Source organism: Marmota marmota, unplaced genomic scaffold (assembly GCF_001458135.2).
Source record: "Marmota marmota marmota unplaced genomic scaffold, marMar, whole genome shotgun sequence".
NCBI classification, from domain to species: domain Eukaryota; kingdom Metazoa; phylum Chordata; class Mammalia; order Rodentia; family Sciuridae; genus Marmota; species Marmota marmota.
In genome coordinates, this window is record NW_025999869.1 from 16084417 (window position 1) to 16102634 (window position 18218).

General features: G+C 43.4%; 1 protein-coding gene across 2 annotated transcripts in view; it reads right to left on the bottom strand.

Annotated features, from left to right (window-relative positions):
• Window positions 1–5225: 5225 nt before the first annotated feature.
• Cyfip2 (cytoplasmic FMR1 interacting protein 2) overlaps window positions 5226–18218 on the bottom strand; it is a 127989-nt gene continuing 114996 nt past the window's right edge. For both annotated transcript variants that reach the window (XM_015492672.2, XM_048782724.1), the window contains 5 exons: window positions 16732–16804; window positions 16027–16121; window positions 10499–10737; window positions 9368–9515; window positions 5226–7156 (listed from right to left, as the gene is read on the bottom strand). In XM_015492672.2, the coding sequence (XP_015348158.1) occupies window positions 6989–7156; window positions 9368–9515; window positions 10499–10737; window positions 16027–16121; window positions 16732–16804 (723 nt within the window). In that variant the 3' untranslated portion in view covers window positions 5226–6988. The remainder of the gene's footprint in view (window positions 7157–9367; window positions 9516–10498; window positions 10738–16026; window positions 16122–16731; window positions 16805–18218) is intronic.

Genomic DNA, 18218 nt, shown 5'->3' on the forward strand with positions numbered 1-18218 from the left:
CAATGGCCTAACTTCCTGGTTGGATGGAACCTCTTAGTTTTCATCACCTTCCAATACAGTCATAGGCTGGGCCAAGCATTTGGCACATGTGCCTTTGGACTACATTTAAGATCCCAATCATTATGTTTTACCCTGACCTCTAAAGGCACATGTCCATCTCCAAGAGTCCCTAAAGTCTTAGCTCTTTGAGAATGGCTGTAAAAGTCCTAATCCAGAGCCTTTTCTGAGACTCAAGGAAAAGTCAACTGTAAGAGTCTATAAAAATAAAATAGAAAAGTTACACACTTTGGAGTTATGTACAATGTTATGTACAATGGTACAGGGTAAACATACTTATTTTAAAGGGGAGAAATAGGATGACAAAAATGAGGAGGAATGGGCCCAAACAAGAATGAAATCCAAGTAGGCAAACTTCTGTATCTTCATGTCTGTCATCTGGGGCACATGGCGGCATGACGTGAGCTCCTAAGAACTTGGGCAGCCCCACCCTTGTGACTTTGCTGGCTAAAATTTGTTCCACAGGCTGAGTCTGCTGGCTGCCCATGGCTTCTCTCAGAAGGCGTTTCATGTTCCTGGAATCTCTAACTTGCTGGGGTCTTCACTGAAGATTTGCTTTAGTATATGCTTCCCACCATGATGTTCTGCTTTACCAGAGGTCCAAAATCAATGAAGTCAGATGACATGGACTTTATCCTCTGAAACCATGAGTCAAAATAAACTTTTCCTCCTTATAAGTTGCTTATCCCAAGTATTAAAAAAAAAAAAAAAAAAAAAACAGCTATGGAAAACTAACAGTAAACTGTCAAGACCTGTAACCTAATTTCTCTGTTCTCCACCCCTTGGATTTGTTTACACCTTATCCTAGTGTGGTCTAGCCGTGCCTTTTCCTCTCATGTTCCTCCTGAGGTGAGGGAGGAGGTGCTTTGAAATACTAGGGATTCTGAATATCTGCCTCTGGTTCTTCCTTCACTTTATAAAATCTCTGGTTTCTGGGATCCATACGCTCTATGGGATTCTATTTGTGGGGCACTGTGCAAAATCTGGAGAAGAGAAGGGGCAAAAAATCAAAAGTGTACTAATGCCAATGCCAAGTGTGAGCCAGATAGACCTCTAAATTTATAATGTTAGGTATTTCATTATGGGAGTAAAGATGGACTCATATTGTCTGTCTAGTAGATTTTTCATTTATTATTGTATATTTCAGTTGTAGAATTTCTTATTTTGTTATCTTTTTGGTGATGTTTCCATTTTGTTCATATCCCATTTTCTTGGCTTTTCCATGTCTTCCTTTAGTTCATTAAGCATCTTTGACTGGTGTTTTAAAGTTTTGTCTAATAGGTCTACCATCTTGTCTCTAATGGTGTATTTATTATTTACTATCAGTAGCCCTTTTTTTAAAAATAAACCTTGTTTTTTTTTAAATTGAAAAATGGATACTTGAATCTAATAATGGGATAACTCTAAAATCCATATTCTTCCTTTCCCCAGTCTTCTTTAAAATTTTGTTTTGTTATTTTGATTGATGTAGACTTTCTACCTTCCATGGATCAGCCTGCGTTATAAACTTAGTCTTTTCAGGTATTTCCTGAGTCTGAACTTTTCCCTCTAAATGCATGATTAATTTGTAATTTCTCTTTCTCATGCAGTTACTTTTGAGTTTCCTAGCCTTTAATGTCTAGCTCCCCAAATTGGGGGGAAAAACAGAAAAATAAAGGGAGAAACAAAAAAGATACTGACTCACTAACTCTCCTGAAGTTGCTTTAGCCAAAAGATGAAGGGCTTTCAACACTGGTGGAAGGGGTGTAGCAATGGCTGGCATTCATGTCTGTACTGTTCTGATGAGAAGCAAACCATAGTGATCAGAACAGAGATCCCCAACATATGAAGGACAAGGTCCCGATTGCCCACCCTGGCTCTTATAATCTCTGTACAAACTGTTCCAGCTTTTTCTATGGGCCGGGAACACATGCACAGCTTTCTCTATGGGTTGGAGCACTAGAGATGGGTAGCTGCTTTAACCTAAGATATGAAGTAAGAAATTAACTGCAATTTACTGTGGAATCCTCCTTATATAAGTAAGTTACCCATCTTCAAAAGGCTACAAAGTTCTAAAATAAATGACCTCAGATCATTGGCCAATGTGATTGTTGTCTTGGTGGGGATTCCTGGCATTTCCGACTCTGCCATCTTCTTATAATCCTTTCCTCTTTCTATCTAATCTTTTAAAGACTTGCAAATGGTGAGAGTCCAAGAAGTATTTCATAAAGGGTGTCCCAGCCTTCACACAGTCCAGGGCTCCCAGAGATACCACTTTCCCTAATCCACCTTCTTTTTCAGTATTATAGGATAAAATATGCCCCCCCCCCACCAAATCCATATATTGAAGTCATAATCCTCAGAACATGACTTTTTTTGTAGATAGTCTTTTTGCAGAGTGATTAGATTAACATAAGGTCATCAATGTGGGTTCTAATCCAATGTAGCTGATGTCCTTATAAGAGAAAGAGAATAGGTTCCGTGGTATCATAGTGAACACTTTTGTATTCTGAATACAGAAAACAATATTACAACACACAGGGAGAAGATGGCCACATAGTAACCAAAACCAGAGGCCATGAAGAAATCAACCCTACTGACACTTTGATCACTTTGGATTTCTAGCCTCTAAAAACATAAGAAGATAAATTTCTGTTCTTTAAGCCATTCCATATATGCTATTACAACAGTCCTAACCAACTAATACTCAGATACTCTAGTCTCTCCCATCGTTGAGGTGCTTTCTCTTTCCATCTGAGATCCTTTAATACTTTGCCAGCCCTACTTCTTCTCTAATCATTATCCAGTGTCATGACTCGCTATGTGTGAGTGATCCTCTTTCTATAGGAGTTTTTTTTTCCCCCTAATCTTAACATTTTCTGAAACATGCTTTAAAAAAAAAAAAAGATGATCAGTGTTGCAAAGAAAGGTCTCCAAGTTATGGCCATCATTACTAGGGTTTGGATATTAAATGTTCCCCCAAAGCTGGTATGCTAATACTTGGTCACCAGCCTGTGGAAGAAAGTTAGGCCACAGGGACATGCCCTTGAAGGGGATATTGAGACCCTGAACTTCTTTTCTTTTTTTGCTTTCTGGCCACCACAAGGTGATGGGCTTCCTCTGCCATACCCTCCTGCCATGATGTACCCCCTCTCCACAGGCTCAAAGCAACAGAGCCAAGTGACTGTGGGCTGAACCTCTGAAACCGTGAGCCCAAAGGAACTTTTTGTAGATTTATTCTCTGGTATTGTTACAGTGCTAGGAAGGGTACCCTTTTCACTTAGCATCTCTGAGGACAAGCAGTGTTCTAAGTACACTAGTCAAATATATGACAATGTCAGGTATCATTATTTTATGTTGATGATAATTTTCAGAGATAACTGAGAAGGATCTTGGGTGTATGAAGTGTCAGGTCTCTGAGTGTACCAGTGGGAAGTAACATAGGATCACAGTATCAGAGTTGGAAAGGCCTTATATTATCTTGTCCTCCTGGACAGACAAGGAAACCGGTGTCCCTGAGAGCTTGAGGGCTGGTCGTGGGAATCACGAGTGGCTCTAGCACTCTTCTCTGTGGACGGCCTTGGGGAAAGCTGGTGCTGTATGAAATGTGGGGTTCTGAGTCTTGGAAACTGGTCGTAAACATCCCTCTACTTGAATTTTTCTGGTGAGTGACAGGTTCCCTGGCACTAGCCTTTCTCCCTAAGCCTGGGAACCTCCCAGCTTGTCCTGCTGGGTGCTCTCCTGATACCAGACTAAGGTCAATCTTAGTGCCTCAAAGCTAGAGGTCTACTTTTGGGGTCTGGCCTGGCTGATCAGTTTACTGTAGGGTGACAGCAAAAGCCTAGGTTTTAGAACTGAGTTCAAATTTCAGCTTTGTCACTGAGTGTCTGCAGGAAAATAAACACACTCTATGGCCTCTGTAAAATGTAGACTATACCACATAGAGTGATGGGGTTGGTTAAAAAAGAATGGATGGACAGAATTTAGCATGGTGCCTATATAAGTTAGGTCTCATTAAATATTAGTTTCCACCCTTCCTCTTAAAACTAGGGGTATATAGTTAGACTCTAGAATCTCTAGGAGAAGGAATTATTTCCTATATAACACCCAGAGCAAACCAATTTTTAAAGGTCTCATTCCCCCAGTGAAAAAGCAAAATAAGCCCTCAGCTTAGATATTTTTACCTTCTATAGTTTTTATCTTCTTTGATTCTCTTATCAGACTGGTTTCTTAGTCATTAGTTTCAATATGTCCTTCACAGATCAATGAGGTGAGAATAGGACCAGGAATCGAGACCAAGATGCTAGTTTTACTAGTTTGGAAGCAGTTTTAATGGAGATGAAAATGTTTATCAACTCAACACAGGTACCCCCAAAATACAAACCAAAATATCATCTTCAGCTGCATAGCAAATATGATTTAAGAATTTAACATTATTTGATCACAAGCGTAAATATAAGTCACCATAAATAAATGTAAATTCATTGTACAAAAATCCCCAACAACTCTTAATACAAATATGGTACATCTGACAGTTTCTGACAGAATTTCTTAAAACTTGTTAAAATCTAAGCTTTTTTATTCTTGGTTTTTAGACACATTTTAAAAAATCAAAAGAGGGACAGTAACAATACTAGGGAGGAAAAAATATTGAACTTGTCCAGTGTTCATAAACAGGTACTGCTGGCGAGCTGAGGAAAGGGAATCTCTTCTGAAAGGAAAGACCTCAATTTACTAGGGTCAAATATCTTGAGGATCAAGTGACTCTTCCCAGAGGGTGAACTTCAGTGTTATTAAAGTAGGGTGGGAGAGATGAGTTGTTGAACTAGCAGTCTCATTAAATGGATGGGCCAGATCTCTGCAAGCAATGGCTAAGGACTTAGAATGAACGGCAGAACGTAAAAGCTAATCGTCTGTCTGAAAGAGAGAGCCAACTACTGTTCCCAAACAGGACAGAGGATTTGAAAGGTTCTGGAGCCTAGAGATTCTAAGTGGGTTTTGAAGGTGTGTTCTATCACGAAGTCCTGCCATGTGGTATAACCTCTCTCTCCTGCCTCTGGGATTCATTCACGGTTGTCAAGAGAAAAGAAGAAATTGGAACAGGAAGCGGCAGTACCAGATAGAAGGATTTGCCAGCTTATATTTCGAACTACCTTCCCAAACTATAAATGTGGTTTTTTTTTTTTTCCCCATTGGCTCAGAGGTAGCTCAAAGTCCAAGGCTGACAGAATGGTTTCTTTACTGCAGTGGTTCTCAAACTTCAACGTGCACCAGTATAACTCGGCTAGCTTGTGGAGAATGCCGAGGTCCTAAATCTGTACTCAAATGAGTACATGTTACAAACTCTGGTAATGGACATTTCCTTTGTTCTTCCTGAGCGGTTAAAAATGGACCATGTTAACCATGTCCATTCATCTTCTATAGGGCAGGGGGGATCATTATTGTTCTTTGCATTTTCTCCGTCTTCCTCCTTGGGCTGAGGACATTAAATGTCCTACTTTATATGTTCTCAGAAGCTCAGGGCCACAGGTGCTCTTTAGAGATGATGTGCTCTGTATTGAGACCTGGGCATCCCCAAGGTTCTGCTCTTTGAAGGACTCGCCACACTTGATGAGAGAGACTGTAGAAAGTTTTGGTTCAGTCGGGGAAAATGGAAATAAATATACCCCTGTGAGAATCTGTACCTCAAAATCTAACTTGAGGAACATTAAGAGAACAGGAGACTGAATGCAAAAGATAAAATGTTCCAAGAATCTTTCAGCAGCTAGGACAAGTGGGCATTCTGATTCCCTAAAACAGGACTTCTCTTTGGGGTACATCTTGGAATTAAAGGCTTGTTATCAAGTAGGATTTTTACTCCTAACCTCTTAATTCTCAAGATGATTTTGGCTTCTGCTGCAATAACCCCGAAATGTTTTATCTCTTGTGGGAATTTTCTTTTGAGAGATTCTGTGGCAAGAAGTGGTCACTAATTTGGTCACTGGCTAATGCTGTGGGTGGTACCATGGCTGATTCGTTCAGTGTTGCATGCCCAATGTCCATCACCCTGTGTGGCCCAGTGCTGAGTAATTGCTTAAAGAAGAAAGGAGCCATCTCGCCCTTGAGTTGATGAGATGCCCTAAGAGCTTTCTGTTTGGGGCTTTGGAATTCCTGGCTGTGTTCAGAGATACTGCTTCCACATAGCAGCCCTGACTACCTTCCTAACCCAGTCTCCACCTCAGTAGGAGACAATTGTGGAAGTACGTCTGGCTTTTCTCTGGGACTTCTCTGAGACGGGAGAGTTGGGAAGGGGTTTGGGGAAGCCTATGAAAGGCCAGAGCTAACACCATCTGTCGTCATGCCACACCAGGGCCCTCTTCCTGGTTCTCTGCGGCTCTTGGCACCTGGTCCAAGCATACCCTAGGTGGGGGAATTCCTAACATGTAGAGTAGGAGGAGGTGCCACCAGGGAACTGGAAGGAGAGGAGCCAGAAGAGCTAAGGAAACCAGGACCCTATTGCACCACCATCAGACCAGGCCCACGCACCTCTGACATGGCCACACTCTTTTCTTGGTCTCTAAGACTTCAGTCCTGGGGGTGCTGAGAAGGAGGGCACGAGCTTGCCGGGGAGGTCTTGGGAAGCAACCACAGATGGTGGGGATGGTGGGATGGAGAAAGGACAAAAGTAGGAGTTCCGAAATACAGTTGAGGGAAAAACAAAAAGAAAGCACACACTGCCCTGTTTTTTTTTTTGTTTGTTTTTCATTTACACAATGGAACCCACCATGGAGATGTCATGGGAGAGCATGCACGAGCCCAGTCCCTGGGAGTGGTGCAAACGTGCTTGGGGGAGGTTCTTATTTGCTTTCAGGTCCACCCCACACACTTTCCAGTTGGACCCCGTTGCAGGCTAACCATTGTCCTCTCTCCTGCTTCTCCTCCTCCTCCAGGTGGAGGTCTGCAGCACATCTGCCTAGCAGGTGGTGGCCAGGGATTGGTGGATGGGTGGCTGAAAGCAGCGCACATGCTCCACAGTAGAACTGTCTGTCTCCACAGATTTCATGTACTTGTTCAGGATGGCAAAAACCTCATTGTTTAAGATCTGGTACTTCCTGATCCGGTCAGCCATCTTCTTCAGGGGCTGCAGACAAGGATGTTCAGGTTAGGATGGGAGAAAGGTTGAGAAGCAAAGGGAGAGTAAGAAGGATTCAGTAGGTTGGGGTCCAGGTTCCTGATACTTCAATGATCATGCCACTCTCTTGCTTGAAGGATTTTATGGGTTCCTAAATCAAATGCTAAAGGCCCTTAAAAGCCTTTGCAAGTTTCAAAACTTGCTACAAAGTTACCATAATCAAAACAGTGTGGTGCTGACAATAAAGACAGCCTTATAGGACTTGGGGTGTCATGCAGTGGTACAGCACTTGCCTAGCATGCATGAGGCCCTGGGTTCAATCCCAGCATTGGGGAAAAAAATAAGGGTGTCGGGGGGAGGGGAGGAAAGCCACATAGATCAATTAGAGGCCCCAGAAAGAAATCCTTGCACATATGATAAAATGATTTTTGACAAGGGGCCAAGACTATTTGAAGGGGATAGGACAGTCTTTCTAACAAATGGTGTTAGAAAAACTGGACATGTATATATACAGAACAGAAATTTTTGTTACCAAAAATTAGCTCAAAATGGATAAACGTCTTAAAAAAATAAAAGCTAAAACTAAAGAATTCTTAGAAGAAAACATGAGGGTAAATCTTCCTTACTTTGGAAATGGCAGCGTCTTGGATATGACATTAAATACACAGGCAGTGCAAAAAAAGAGAAATTGGGCTACATCGAGTTGAAAACGTCTATGAATCCAGGGACACAACCAACACAGTGAAGAAGAGAGATGCCCGTAGAAGAGGCAAAATCTTGACAAATTGTATAAAGGGGTTTATATTCATAATATTTAAAGAACTGCAACTCAAAAACCCCAAAGCCAACAAAAATAACCCCCTTAAAGAGATGAAGGAATTAAACAGACATTCTTCTAAAGAGACATAAACATCCATGAACACATGGAAAGATATTCAACATTACCAATTATTATGGAATTGCACATTAAAACTACAACGAGCTACCGCTTCATGCCCATCAGCAAATGATCAAAAACACAGAAAATAAGAGAACCTGCAACTCATGTGCATTGCTGGTAGGAATATAAAATGATACAGCGATTATGGAAAGCAGCACAACAGTTCCTCAAACTAAGCAGAATTATCAGATGATTCAATAATTCTTCTGGGTATATATTCAGAAGAACTGAAAGGAGAGACTCAAACATATTTAGACACCTGTGCTCACAGCAGCATTATGCATAATAACCAAAAGACAGACACAACTTAAGTGTCTATCAATGGATTTTTGTTTTGTATCAACAAAATATGGTATGTGGATGCAATAAAATATTATTCATCCTTAAAAGAAGGAAATTTGACATGCTGTATCATGGATGAGCCCCGAGGACTTGATGCCAAGTGAAATAATCCAGTCACACAAGGACAAAGAGTGTTTGCGATTCTACTTGTATAAAGTACTTGGATTCATAGAGATAGGGGTGTGCTTGGCAGGGACAAGGGAATTATTTTAATGGGCATGGTTTCAGTTGGAGAAAATGGACAAGTCCTGGGATGTGCTATCAGTTGCACAGCCTGAGTGTACTTAATCCCTTTGAACTGTACACTTAAAAACGGTTACAAATGTAAATGATAGACTTATTTTACCATATTTTTTTTTTATAACACCCTTCACAAGGAGGTTTCTGCCCCATTTTCCTCATCAGGTCCCCGGTCCTCACCATTTGTTCCTGACATCCTTCTTCATACCTCTGTGCTGTAGCTGTTCCCTCTATCTAGAATGTTCTCCTGAGCCTTGCAATCCATTTGTTGTCCTCATTCTGGACTCGGGGGTAAGCACTGCCTCTATGAAGCCTTCTGCAGCCATTCCTTCTCTGCCCCCTCTGCCTAGTCCGGAGGGTTCTTTCTGCTAGCAGCCCTGCCTATCCCAGACCAGCACTGTTCCATCCCAGGGGCAACTTTAGCATCCAGTGAATGGACACATAGTCTTTGTACACAGGAGCCATCATGAATGGAGACTGCTTAGGACAGGGAAGGAGCCCAGCCCTGCCCTCCGGGTGACCTGATATAAGTGGGTGACCCACGGCTTCCTGCAGGCAGGCCCCCAGCTGCTGAGTGTCTTTGTGTACCTGTGGTGTGGGGAGTGGGCCTCGGGTGCAGCCCCCCACCCCTCTTCTCTGATGCCAGCCTTCAGTCAGGCTGGCCGCACCTCCCAGCCCCTGGCCACAGGCCTGCTCACCACATTCTTAATGATCTCGTCCTTCCCGTCCTGCCTCTGTACTTTCAGCAGGTGGTAGCAGAAGTCGAACAGGTCAAAGCGACGTTGCTGGCCCAACAGGACGATGATGGAGCAGCCAGCCCAGTTCAAGCCATCTCCAAAACACTGCCTGGAGAGCGGGGAGGAAGCAGCTGTGGTGAGAGCCAATTTCAAATGAAGAGACCCAGTGGCCACACTGGGCTGAAGGGGAGGCGGGGTGTGGTGGTGGTGGAGGCTCTGACACAGCTCCGACTGACTGTCTTAAGAGACACGGGTGATGTGGACAGCGGTGGGGACCTACCCTCTCTGCTCTTGACCTGCAGCCGCAGCCCAGTCTGCTAGGGCAGCTTTCTCAGGCCCTCACATACTTTTTCTTGGCTCCAGTGGGACGGGCCTTGTCACCCTCTCCACCACTGGCCTCAACATGGAGCTGGGTGATTTCAGGAGAAACCAGGCTCCGCTTCTGTCTTCTCCAGACAAGACTGGGCTTCTATGATTGGATCCCGGTTTTTCACAAGTAGAGTTTTGTGGGGGTGAGGTGGTCAGTGAGGTTTTTATTTTCCTTTGCACGGGTGTGGTCTGGAGATTGAAGCCAGAGCTTCGCACATGCTGCAGCACTGAGCCACTCCCAGCCCGACAGCCAGGTTCTTAACGCTGGGCTTCTGCCTGCACAGTCACACTCTCACATTCTGGTTCTGCTCCCAGCCATCTGTTGCCTCTCCCGGAATGTCCCTTTCTTCCCCCATCAATCCAAGTCCCAGGCACTGTTGGAGGGAATTCTGTTCTAGCCTGTGAATGAAAGTCTAATGTCCCACTCCCTTCTACTCTGACATCTGTCACCCTTGCTGCAAAACAACCTCATCCAATGGACTTTACCTTTGCATTTTTTGTCCCCTCTTTGGTCACCTAAACTCCATGAGGCCAGAGCTGTCCACTTTTGCTAAGCACCGCTGTGAGTCCAGCACCTGGCATGGTGACCAACATACTGGGTATGACAATTGTTGGCCCCTTCAGCCCCTTCAGCCCCTGCCCACCTTCTCAATGGGTTGTGGCAGCTGGTGGCTCAGGGAGAGGGGCAGGTTGGCGGTGGCCCTGGCTCCTTGCAGTACTCACTCAGCTGTGAACTCGTTGGTCCCCACGGGGATGCAGTAGACGAACTGCATGGCACTCCACAGCCGGTGGAACTCCACGCACTCGTCCACATGCATGACGCCGTTGGTGGGTGGCGGGCCCCGCCAGATGGGGTCCTGCAAGTAGCTTCGAATGCGGGTCAGGATGACCTCGAACATGGACAGGCCACAGCACAGCCGCTCCTTGGTCAGCAGGTCACCTTCCCGAGCAATGGCAATTTGCTGGGAACAGAGGTTTATGTAAAGATCCAAGATCCCATTTGTCACTTCCCAAACACTGGAGCTGGCAGCACCTGGAATTCATTCACCAGGACTGATGTCCTGCCCAGCGCCAAGTGCCAACTGTATAAACCCAAGTGCAACAACAGGGAGGCTTGCGGTGAGTTGTACTTGCGGTAAGTAAAATCCAGAAGCATCCGGAGAGGAATGATTTGTAGAAACTATGACTTACCCACATAATAAAAAGCTAGGTAGGTGTTGAAGAGTATGACTTTACTGTTACTACAGCTAGTTCATTAGTGGGTAACACACCAGGTCCCTATTTTAAGCACCTGGTAGGTACTGACTATCCAATCCCATGAGGTAGACCTGATTATCCCATTTCACAGAGGAAGAAACTGAGGCTCCGGCAGCCCATGTGGGGTAAAGCTGGGATTCCATTTCTGATAGTCTGGATCTAAAGGAGAAGTGAAGTGTCTAGAGTGAGGTGTAGAAATGAGGTCCATTACAATCCTACTAAAAGCACCAGCCCGCAGTCCCACAGGCAGACACCAGTATATGCGTGGTGTGTGTTTGTATGCAGAAAACATTTTAGAAAGATTAAAATCAGTTGTGGGGGCAGTTTTTACTTTAAATACTTATGTGCAGATGAATGTGCTAGAAGGAACATATGTTAATCTTTTAAATTTTGCTACTGACTTCACAGAGTTATTTCCTCTAGTTAGAAGTTCTTCCTTGGCAATTGCAAATGATCTCTATTAATAATGTACACTGATTTCTCATCTGAGTCCTGGATCCTGTGCATCTAAAAGTCAGATGTCTAGACAAGCACATCAAAACACGCTGCAATAGGTGTTTTGTGCAATATGAGGAAAAATATCTGAGGTAAAGGTGCTGAAAGCCTTCTGCAAAGCAAGATAAACATTAAAACCTAAGGCTAAAATAAGATACCCTAGTCTGGGGAACAGAGCTAAAGAGAAGTGGCTTCTGAGATGGAGAGGTCCATAGGGACTCATGTGATCAGTTCCCTTCTGGGACATTTCCTGGACAGCCCATTGTACAGGTGGCTGGGAAGCACCTGCCTGACCTCAGTCTGAGCTCCCTCCCTGGAAGCCCCTAAAGAGGGTAGCTGCTAAGTGAATCTATGGAAGGGAATAAATCGGGAAACACCAATGCTGGAGCCCAATATGAATGTGGGCCACAAGTATGGTTGTCATGACAACTCCAGGCAGGGTTTTTTCTTCTTCTTTTTTTTTTTTTTTTCCTTGCAGTACTGGGGATTGAACCCAGGGATACTCTGCTACTGGGTTGCATCCCCAGCCCCTCTTATTTTTTTATTTTTTATTTTGTGATAGGGTCTCGCTGAGTTGCTCAGGCTGGTCTCCAACTTGAAATCCTCCTGCCTTAGCCTCTCAAGTAGCTGGGATTAAAGGTGTGTGCCACCACACTGATCTGTGACAACCATAACGTGAAAGACGGCTAGGAAAAAGATGAATTGGAGAAAAGTTTGCCAACCTGTGTTTTAAACACAAAGGTGAGGGAGCTTTAATTCATGGGGTTCAACTTGACACTGTAAGCAGATACAGCCAACTCTTGAGCAGAGGGGAGACCCCTCAAGTTGCTGCAGTTAGCTAGAAGGATCACTTTAAAAAAAAATCCTGAAACCTATGCTTGATTCTGTTCTCTTTGGCTCCTGAAAGAGCTTTTACATCAGAGAGCCTGCCTGGAACAGGGGAGGTGCTCAGCAAATAAAGGACCTACACTTGTAATTCAAGTCATTAATATTCTCTCGGGTAAATTAACACAGAGCTCTGGTTTTCTAACTAGTGTACTATGCATTTGGTTAGCCTGAATCGGTCCTCAGGGCCTGACAATCCTGGTAAGGGAACTATAAAAAGTGGCAACTGAATTTATAAATCTACAGGCAACGTTTCAATTCAGTTGGTTTCACCCATTACAGTCAGTGAAAGATGCCTCATCTCTCTCCTTTGGAAGAATGAAAATCCTTCCAGTTCTTTCTGTGAACTATAAAAGTAATACATAGTCACTGGGTTAAATTTGGAGAAAAAAAAATTTAAAGGTATAAGAAAGAAAATTTAAAATCCCTCTAAACCCCATTGCCTAAAAATGAACTTTAAAAAAAAATTTGCTGCATTGTATATTTGCATACATAATTAACAAAATTTGGATTACATCATTGATTGCTTTTTTTAATCGAAATATAGAAGTAATTTAAAAACTCATTTCCTTCAATATTTTCAGTAGCATGATTTTTTTTATGGCTGCACAAAATAACCTTTGATATACCTGCTCTATTTAGTTCTCTATTCTTCTTGGTAATTTTAGATTGTCTACAGATTTTCATTGTTGCAGACAATGCTAAAGCAATCACCCTTATGCATAAAAATTTATGACCCTATCTCTGCTCATTTGTTGGATGAATTCTGGGGATAGAAGGTCTAATATTTTAAAAGGCTCTTGTTCCATAGTGGCAAACAAGTCTCAAAAAAAGCTAACCATGGTACATCTACCTTGGTCAAGCCAATTTCTGGTCCCCTCATCAGAGCTATCATAAAGAAATGTTCTTCACTGACTTGGGGAATAAAAAAGAGTATTTCATTTTTTGGAATTTGCATTCTGCTGATTATTGATAATACAGAAACTTTTTACTGTGTTGGCATTGTATTTTTTTTTTTTTTTTGCAGTATTAGGGATTGAACCGAGGGCCTCGTGCATGCTAGGCAAGTGATCTACCACTGAACTACATTCCTGACCTTTAGAAAAATTGTATTTTGAGGCAGGGACTTGCTAAGTTGCTGAGGCTGACCTTGAACTTGTGGTCCTCCTGGCTCAGCCTCCTGAGTAACAGGAATTAAAGGTGAATGCCACCACACCCAGTGGCATTATGTTTTTATATTTTAAGTTTTCTTTCATGCAACTTTTTCTTTTGATTTATCTCATTTTTTCTTTTTGCATTAAAAAAAAGAGCTTTATAGATTCTGATGCAAATAGCCCAATTTGTGGCTGGGTGCTATGTACATGGGAAGGTGTTTGCCAGAGCTCTGATCCATTTCTTTTCTACAGTGAGGTCCCCCCACCCTCATATGATTTCTGCATTTAGGGTCCTTTGGAAGAGCGTGAGATCTTAACATTCTTCTTTATGGGATCCTTTATGTTTATTATTCATATATTATTTGCTTATTATAACAATCAAGAAAGGCAACTCAACATAATAGTGCTGGGCAATGAACCAGGTCCTCTAAATTTGTCCCAGAAACAAATGCAAATAATGCAATGCTATTCAACATTCCTTGCTTTAAATTTGCCACACATTTCCTCTGTTACTGACTAAATATGTGAGTTTGAGCAAAGGAGAGACCCGAGCTAGCTTGGAAGTTAATATTTTATTAACTCTGGATTCTATGGGATAATTATTTTAAGTTTAACACATTAATTACACATATCTGAAGGGGATTCAGCGAGGCATTTCCACACATGCACTCTGCATGAACTGATGTATCCATCCACCCTTCTCCGACCCTCAATCTCCACCACAGCCAGACCCTCTTAATCCTAACCCTCAACCTGAATGTAGAATAGTGATTTTTTTTCTTTCCTTTTTTTTTTTTTAAGTTGAAGAAAGGAGACTTATAAAACTGGCATTTCCTCTCTTGAAGAAGTCTAGGATTTTGTTTGTTGAATATTCATTTGACAAATTGAGATTTCTATCAGTCCCAAGGAAATGGCATTCACCAGAACAGGGAAAGAATTCACAGTCCCCCTGAGTGAAAACACATGCCAAGACTCGGGTGGAGGGGCTGGATTCTTGGAGGATGACACCAGCAGAGCAGACACTTGGCCACATTGCTGGCTTGGGGGATTTCTCCCTAAAAGGAAATCCTTTTGGAGGATCTCCTCTGCTCAACTTCTGAGGGCCAGAAAGGAAAATGTGCAGTGTCTGAGTTCTCGGGTGAGTTGAAGAACCTGAGTGCCACTGAGCTCTGAGTCCCGTTTTCAGCAGGAGCTTGGTGGCGTGCAGGGGGACCTGCGAAGGTGGCTCCATCAGTGTGACACCTGGACAGATGGGGCTCTGCAGTGGGCTCCAAATACCTGCCAGGTTTTGCCAGAAGAGAGACCACCTTCTGCCCTCTGCTGAGGATGTGGCTCCTTCTGACCTTGGTGCTAACCTCAGATAGGAATGCGAGCCCAAGAGTGGACTTCAGTCCTAAATCTTCTCAACAGTGGTATCAGCAAGCAAAACAAACCACCCTGGCTTTGTCCTGCTGTGGTGTCCTGTTACTCCTCTTTTTGAATCCTTCCCCTGATTGCCCCCCAAATGTAAAGCTTGTTTAAATCAACTTGAAGGAAAACAGAGCATGCTTCTTGTGGCCCATCTCCCCCATGCACTTCCTGCCTCCCCATAGAGTGTGTGAATTCTCTGAAGGAAGGGGGCCTGTCCTGCTCAGCTCCATGTTCACAGCAACTGGTCTGGGGTTTAACGTAAAATTAATTACAGAGCTAACATAAGTCCATTCACTTTGAAAATACTAGAACATTAGGGCTAAAGATGAAGGGTCCACCCCACTCAATTCCATCTCTCTCCAGAGGTTGTCCATGATAAACTAGGTATATCATTTTCCAGATATCTTCAGGAAAAGTGTGATTCATATGGTTTGGGTATGTGCATTGTTTAAAAGAAAAAAAAATAGCACCATCCAGTGTGAACTGTAGCACATCTTGTTTTATACACCCTACTGGGCGTTTAAGGTCTATCCACACTGATTGATATGGCTAAATCTAACCTTTCCTTTTTATTATTGCATATTAAGCAAATGCTGAATATACTACTCCGCAGCATTTTAGGTGTTGAGTATTCCTTGCTTTACTGGTAGACATGTAGGCTTTCGCAAACAATGTTACCATAAGCATCTCCTGTTTCTGGGAGTGTTTCTCTAGCAAAAATATCCAGAAATGAACTGAGGACTCAGAGTGTGCCGTCTTAATTTTGCGTGTAGAGGACTTCTTGATGCCTTACAGGGGTGTGATGGGTCCTTGTCTAAATGACCTAGCTTCTTCCTCTCTTGGCAGGGCACATGATACAGGATGAAGAAGAAAGAACTCAGTCTGCAAATTTCATTCCAGACCCGTTCCTGCCACTAATTGGCTTTGTGGTATTGGACATTTTCCTTCTCTGAGCCTCAGTTTCCCTGTCTGTAAAATGAGGAGGTTGGATCCAGTGCTCTCCCTCTAACGTTCCTGTTGGTCCTCAGAGGCTTGGTGATAGGTTCTTACCTGGGGCGTCCCCAGGCGCTCAATCAGGGGCACCAGGTGAAGTGGGGCATACTTGGCTTCCAGGCGTTTCATCCGGACTTCTAGTCGTTCTCCCTCTGCAAAAGGAGCAACCGAGCAGACTTGAGATTGGGCCACACTGGGTGACGGAGAAGGAGAAGCTCAGGGGACTGGATGATGTGTCTGTATTCCAAACTTTCTCCTTGGTTCTGGAAACTGATTAGGAATCACTACAAAGAAACGATTTTTGTAAGCTGTGTCCAATAATGGAATCATGCTCCCCATGAAGAGGTGAGATCCTCAACACTTGAGGAATTTAAACCAAGGATAGGTAGCAACATACTTAAGGTAGTCTAGAAGGCAGAAGGCCTAGAGTGTCACTCCTAATCCTGTGATTGTTCGACAGGTGCCCAATGTGACCTTCTCTTTCTGACTGCAGATCTGAGGTCACGGGGATTAAGTGATCAGATTCTGCCAGGTTTGGTGGCTCATGCCTGTAATCCCAGAAACTTGGGGGGCTGAGGCAGGAGGATTGTGAGTTCAAGCCAGCCTCTGCAACGTAGCAAGGTACTTAGCAACTGAGCAAGATCCCGTCTCCAAATAAAATTCAAGAAAGGGCTGGAGATGTGGCTCAGTGGTTAAGCACCCTTGAGTTCAATCCCAGTTTAAAGAAAGAACGATCAAGTTCAAAGGCAAGCTTGGTCTTACCCTTGATGTAGACTCTGGGCAAGATGTTTTGGAAAGGTGCAGCATGGAGCAGATCACAGACTTCTTCCTGAGACTGCAGGGATGGAGGGAAAGAAAGAGAGAATAATTTTAAACTAGAAAGAATTTTCATTCCTAAAACCCTGAGCATTAGAGTTAGCCAGACAGGGATTCAAATCCTGGCTCTTGTACTTATTAACTGTGTAACCTTGGCAAATTACTTAGCCTCTCTGAGTCTATGTATTTATCAAATGAGGATGAGAACAATACTTACTTTAATGGGTTGCTGTGAGAATTGAGAGAATGCATAAACTGGTAGCAAAGTCCCAGGCACATACTGAAAGCTCAATACATTTTTACTATAATCTTTTTTTCTTTTAGTTTTTTATTGATTCATTATAATTATACACAATAGTGGTATGTGTTGTTCCATTCTCATACATGCACATAACAATTCATGTAGGATGAATGACAGGGGGATCAGCGATGATGGATCCCAGACATCCTTTGTCTGGTTGTCTGGGAAGTCTGCAGGATTAAAGAAGGTGGCTGGGCCAATCTGTCCACCTATAAATCCAGAAAGGCTTGTAAATTCCCGTATCAGATTGGTTTGGTTTTCTCCACACCAGACACCAACTATTGAGAGAAGGGAAACTAACACCCAGGTCAGGCAAGGTTTGATGGGGACTAATTATGCATAAAAGTCAGCTTAGAAGCAAAAAAGTATGATTCGGGCAAAGCAGAAGACAGGCTAGTGGGCTTATTGCTCTGGGGCTGGCTCATGGGCTCATGATCACAGGATTTCAGAGCACGAGTCAGGGTGGGAGCCAGAATAGCCAGCGCCCCACTGGGGCTTGTGTTCCATCTTTAACTCATGGGCACTGGGATGAGGTAAGATCCAGGCTCCATCCAGTTCTGATTCCATTTCCTTCCTTCTGCTTGATTTGGGGTTTAATTTGCTCTTTCTCCAGTTTGTGAAGGTGGAAGCTTAGATTCTCGATTTGTTACCTTTATGCCTTTCCAAATATAAAATCCAGGTTATTTTCCCCACTGCCTCCAGCAATGAAGAACCCATTCTTCTGGGTGCAGTCAGTCCATTTCTGGACAATGCTAATGGCTGGAGACTTTGGTTTGGTGTAAGCAAGGCTGCCTCTGGACTACATCATCTTTCTCTCCCTCCCTCAAAGCTGAGCCCCTTGTTAGAGAGATGGAGACATCCCTCTCCATTCCCTAGCCTTCCCCTTCCTCCTCAGCAAACAGAAGTATCGTGTGCAGGCACACCACCATGGCACAAGGGCTCTGGATACCTTCCCCTCGTCCTGCATGGTGACTCTGAACTGTCAGGTGCTGTCCTCTTAAGCCACCGTACGTGGCGCTGTGTTCTTCTATCACTTAGGTTTCTCCTTTTTAGCCTCTTTGCAGGTTTTTACTTTTGACCATCCCTTCAATACTGGTTTTCTTAAAATACCTAAAATGTGGGTTTTTACTCC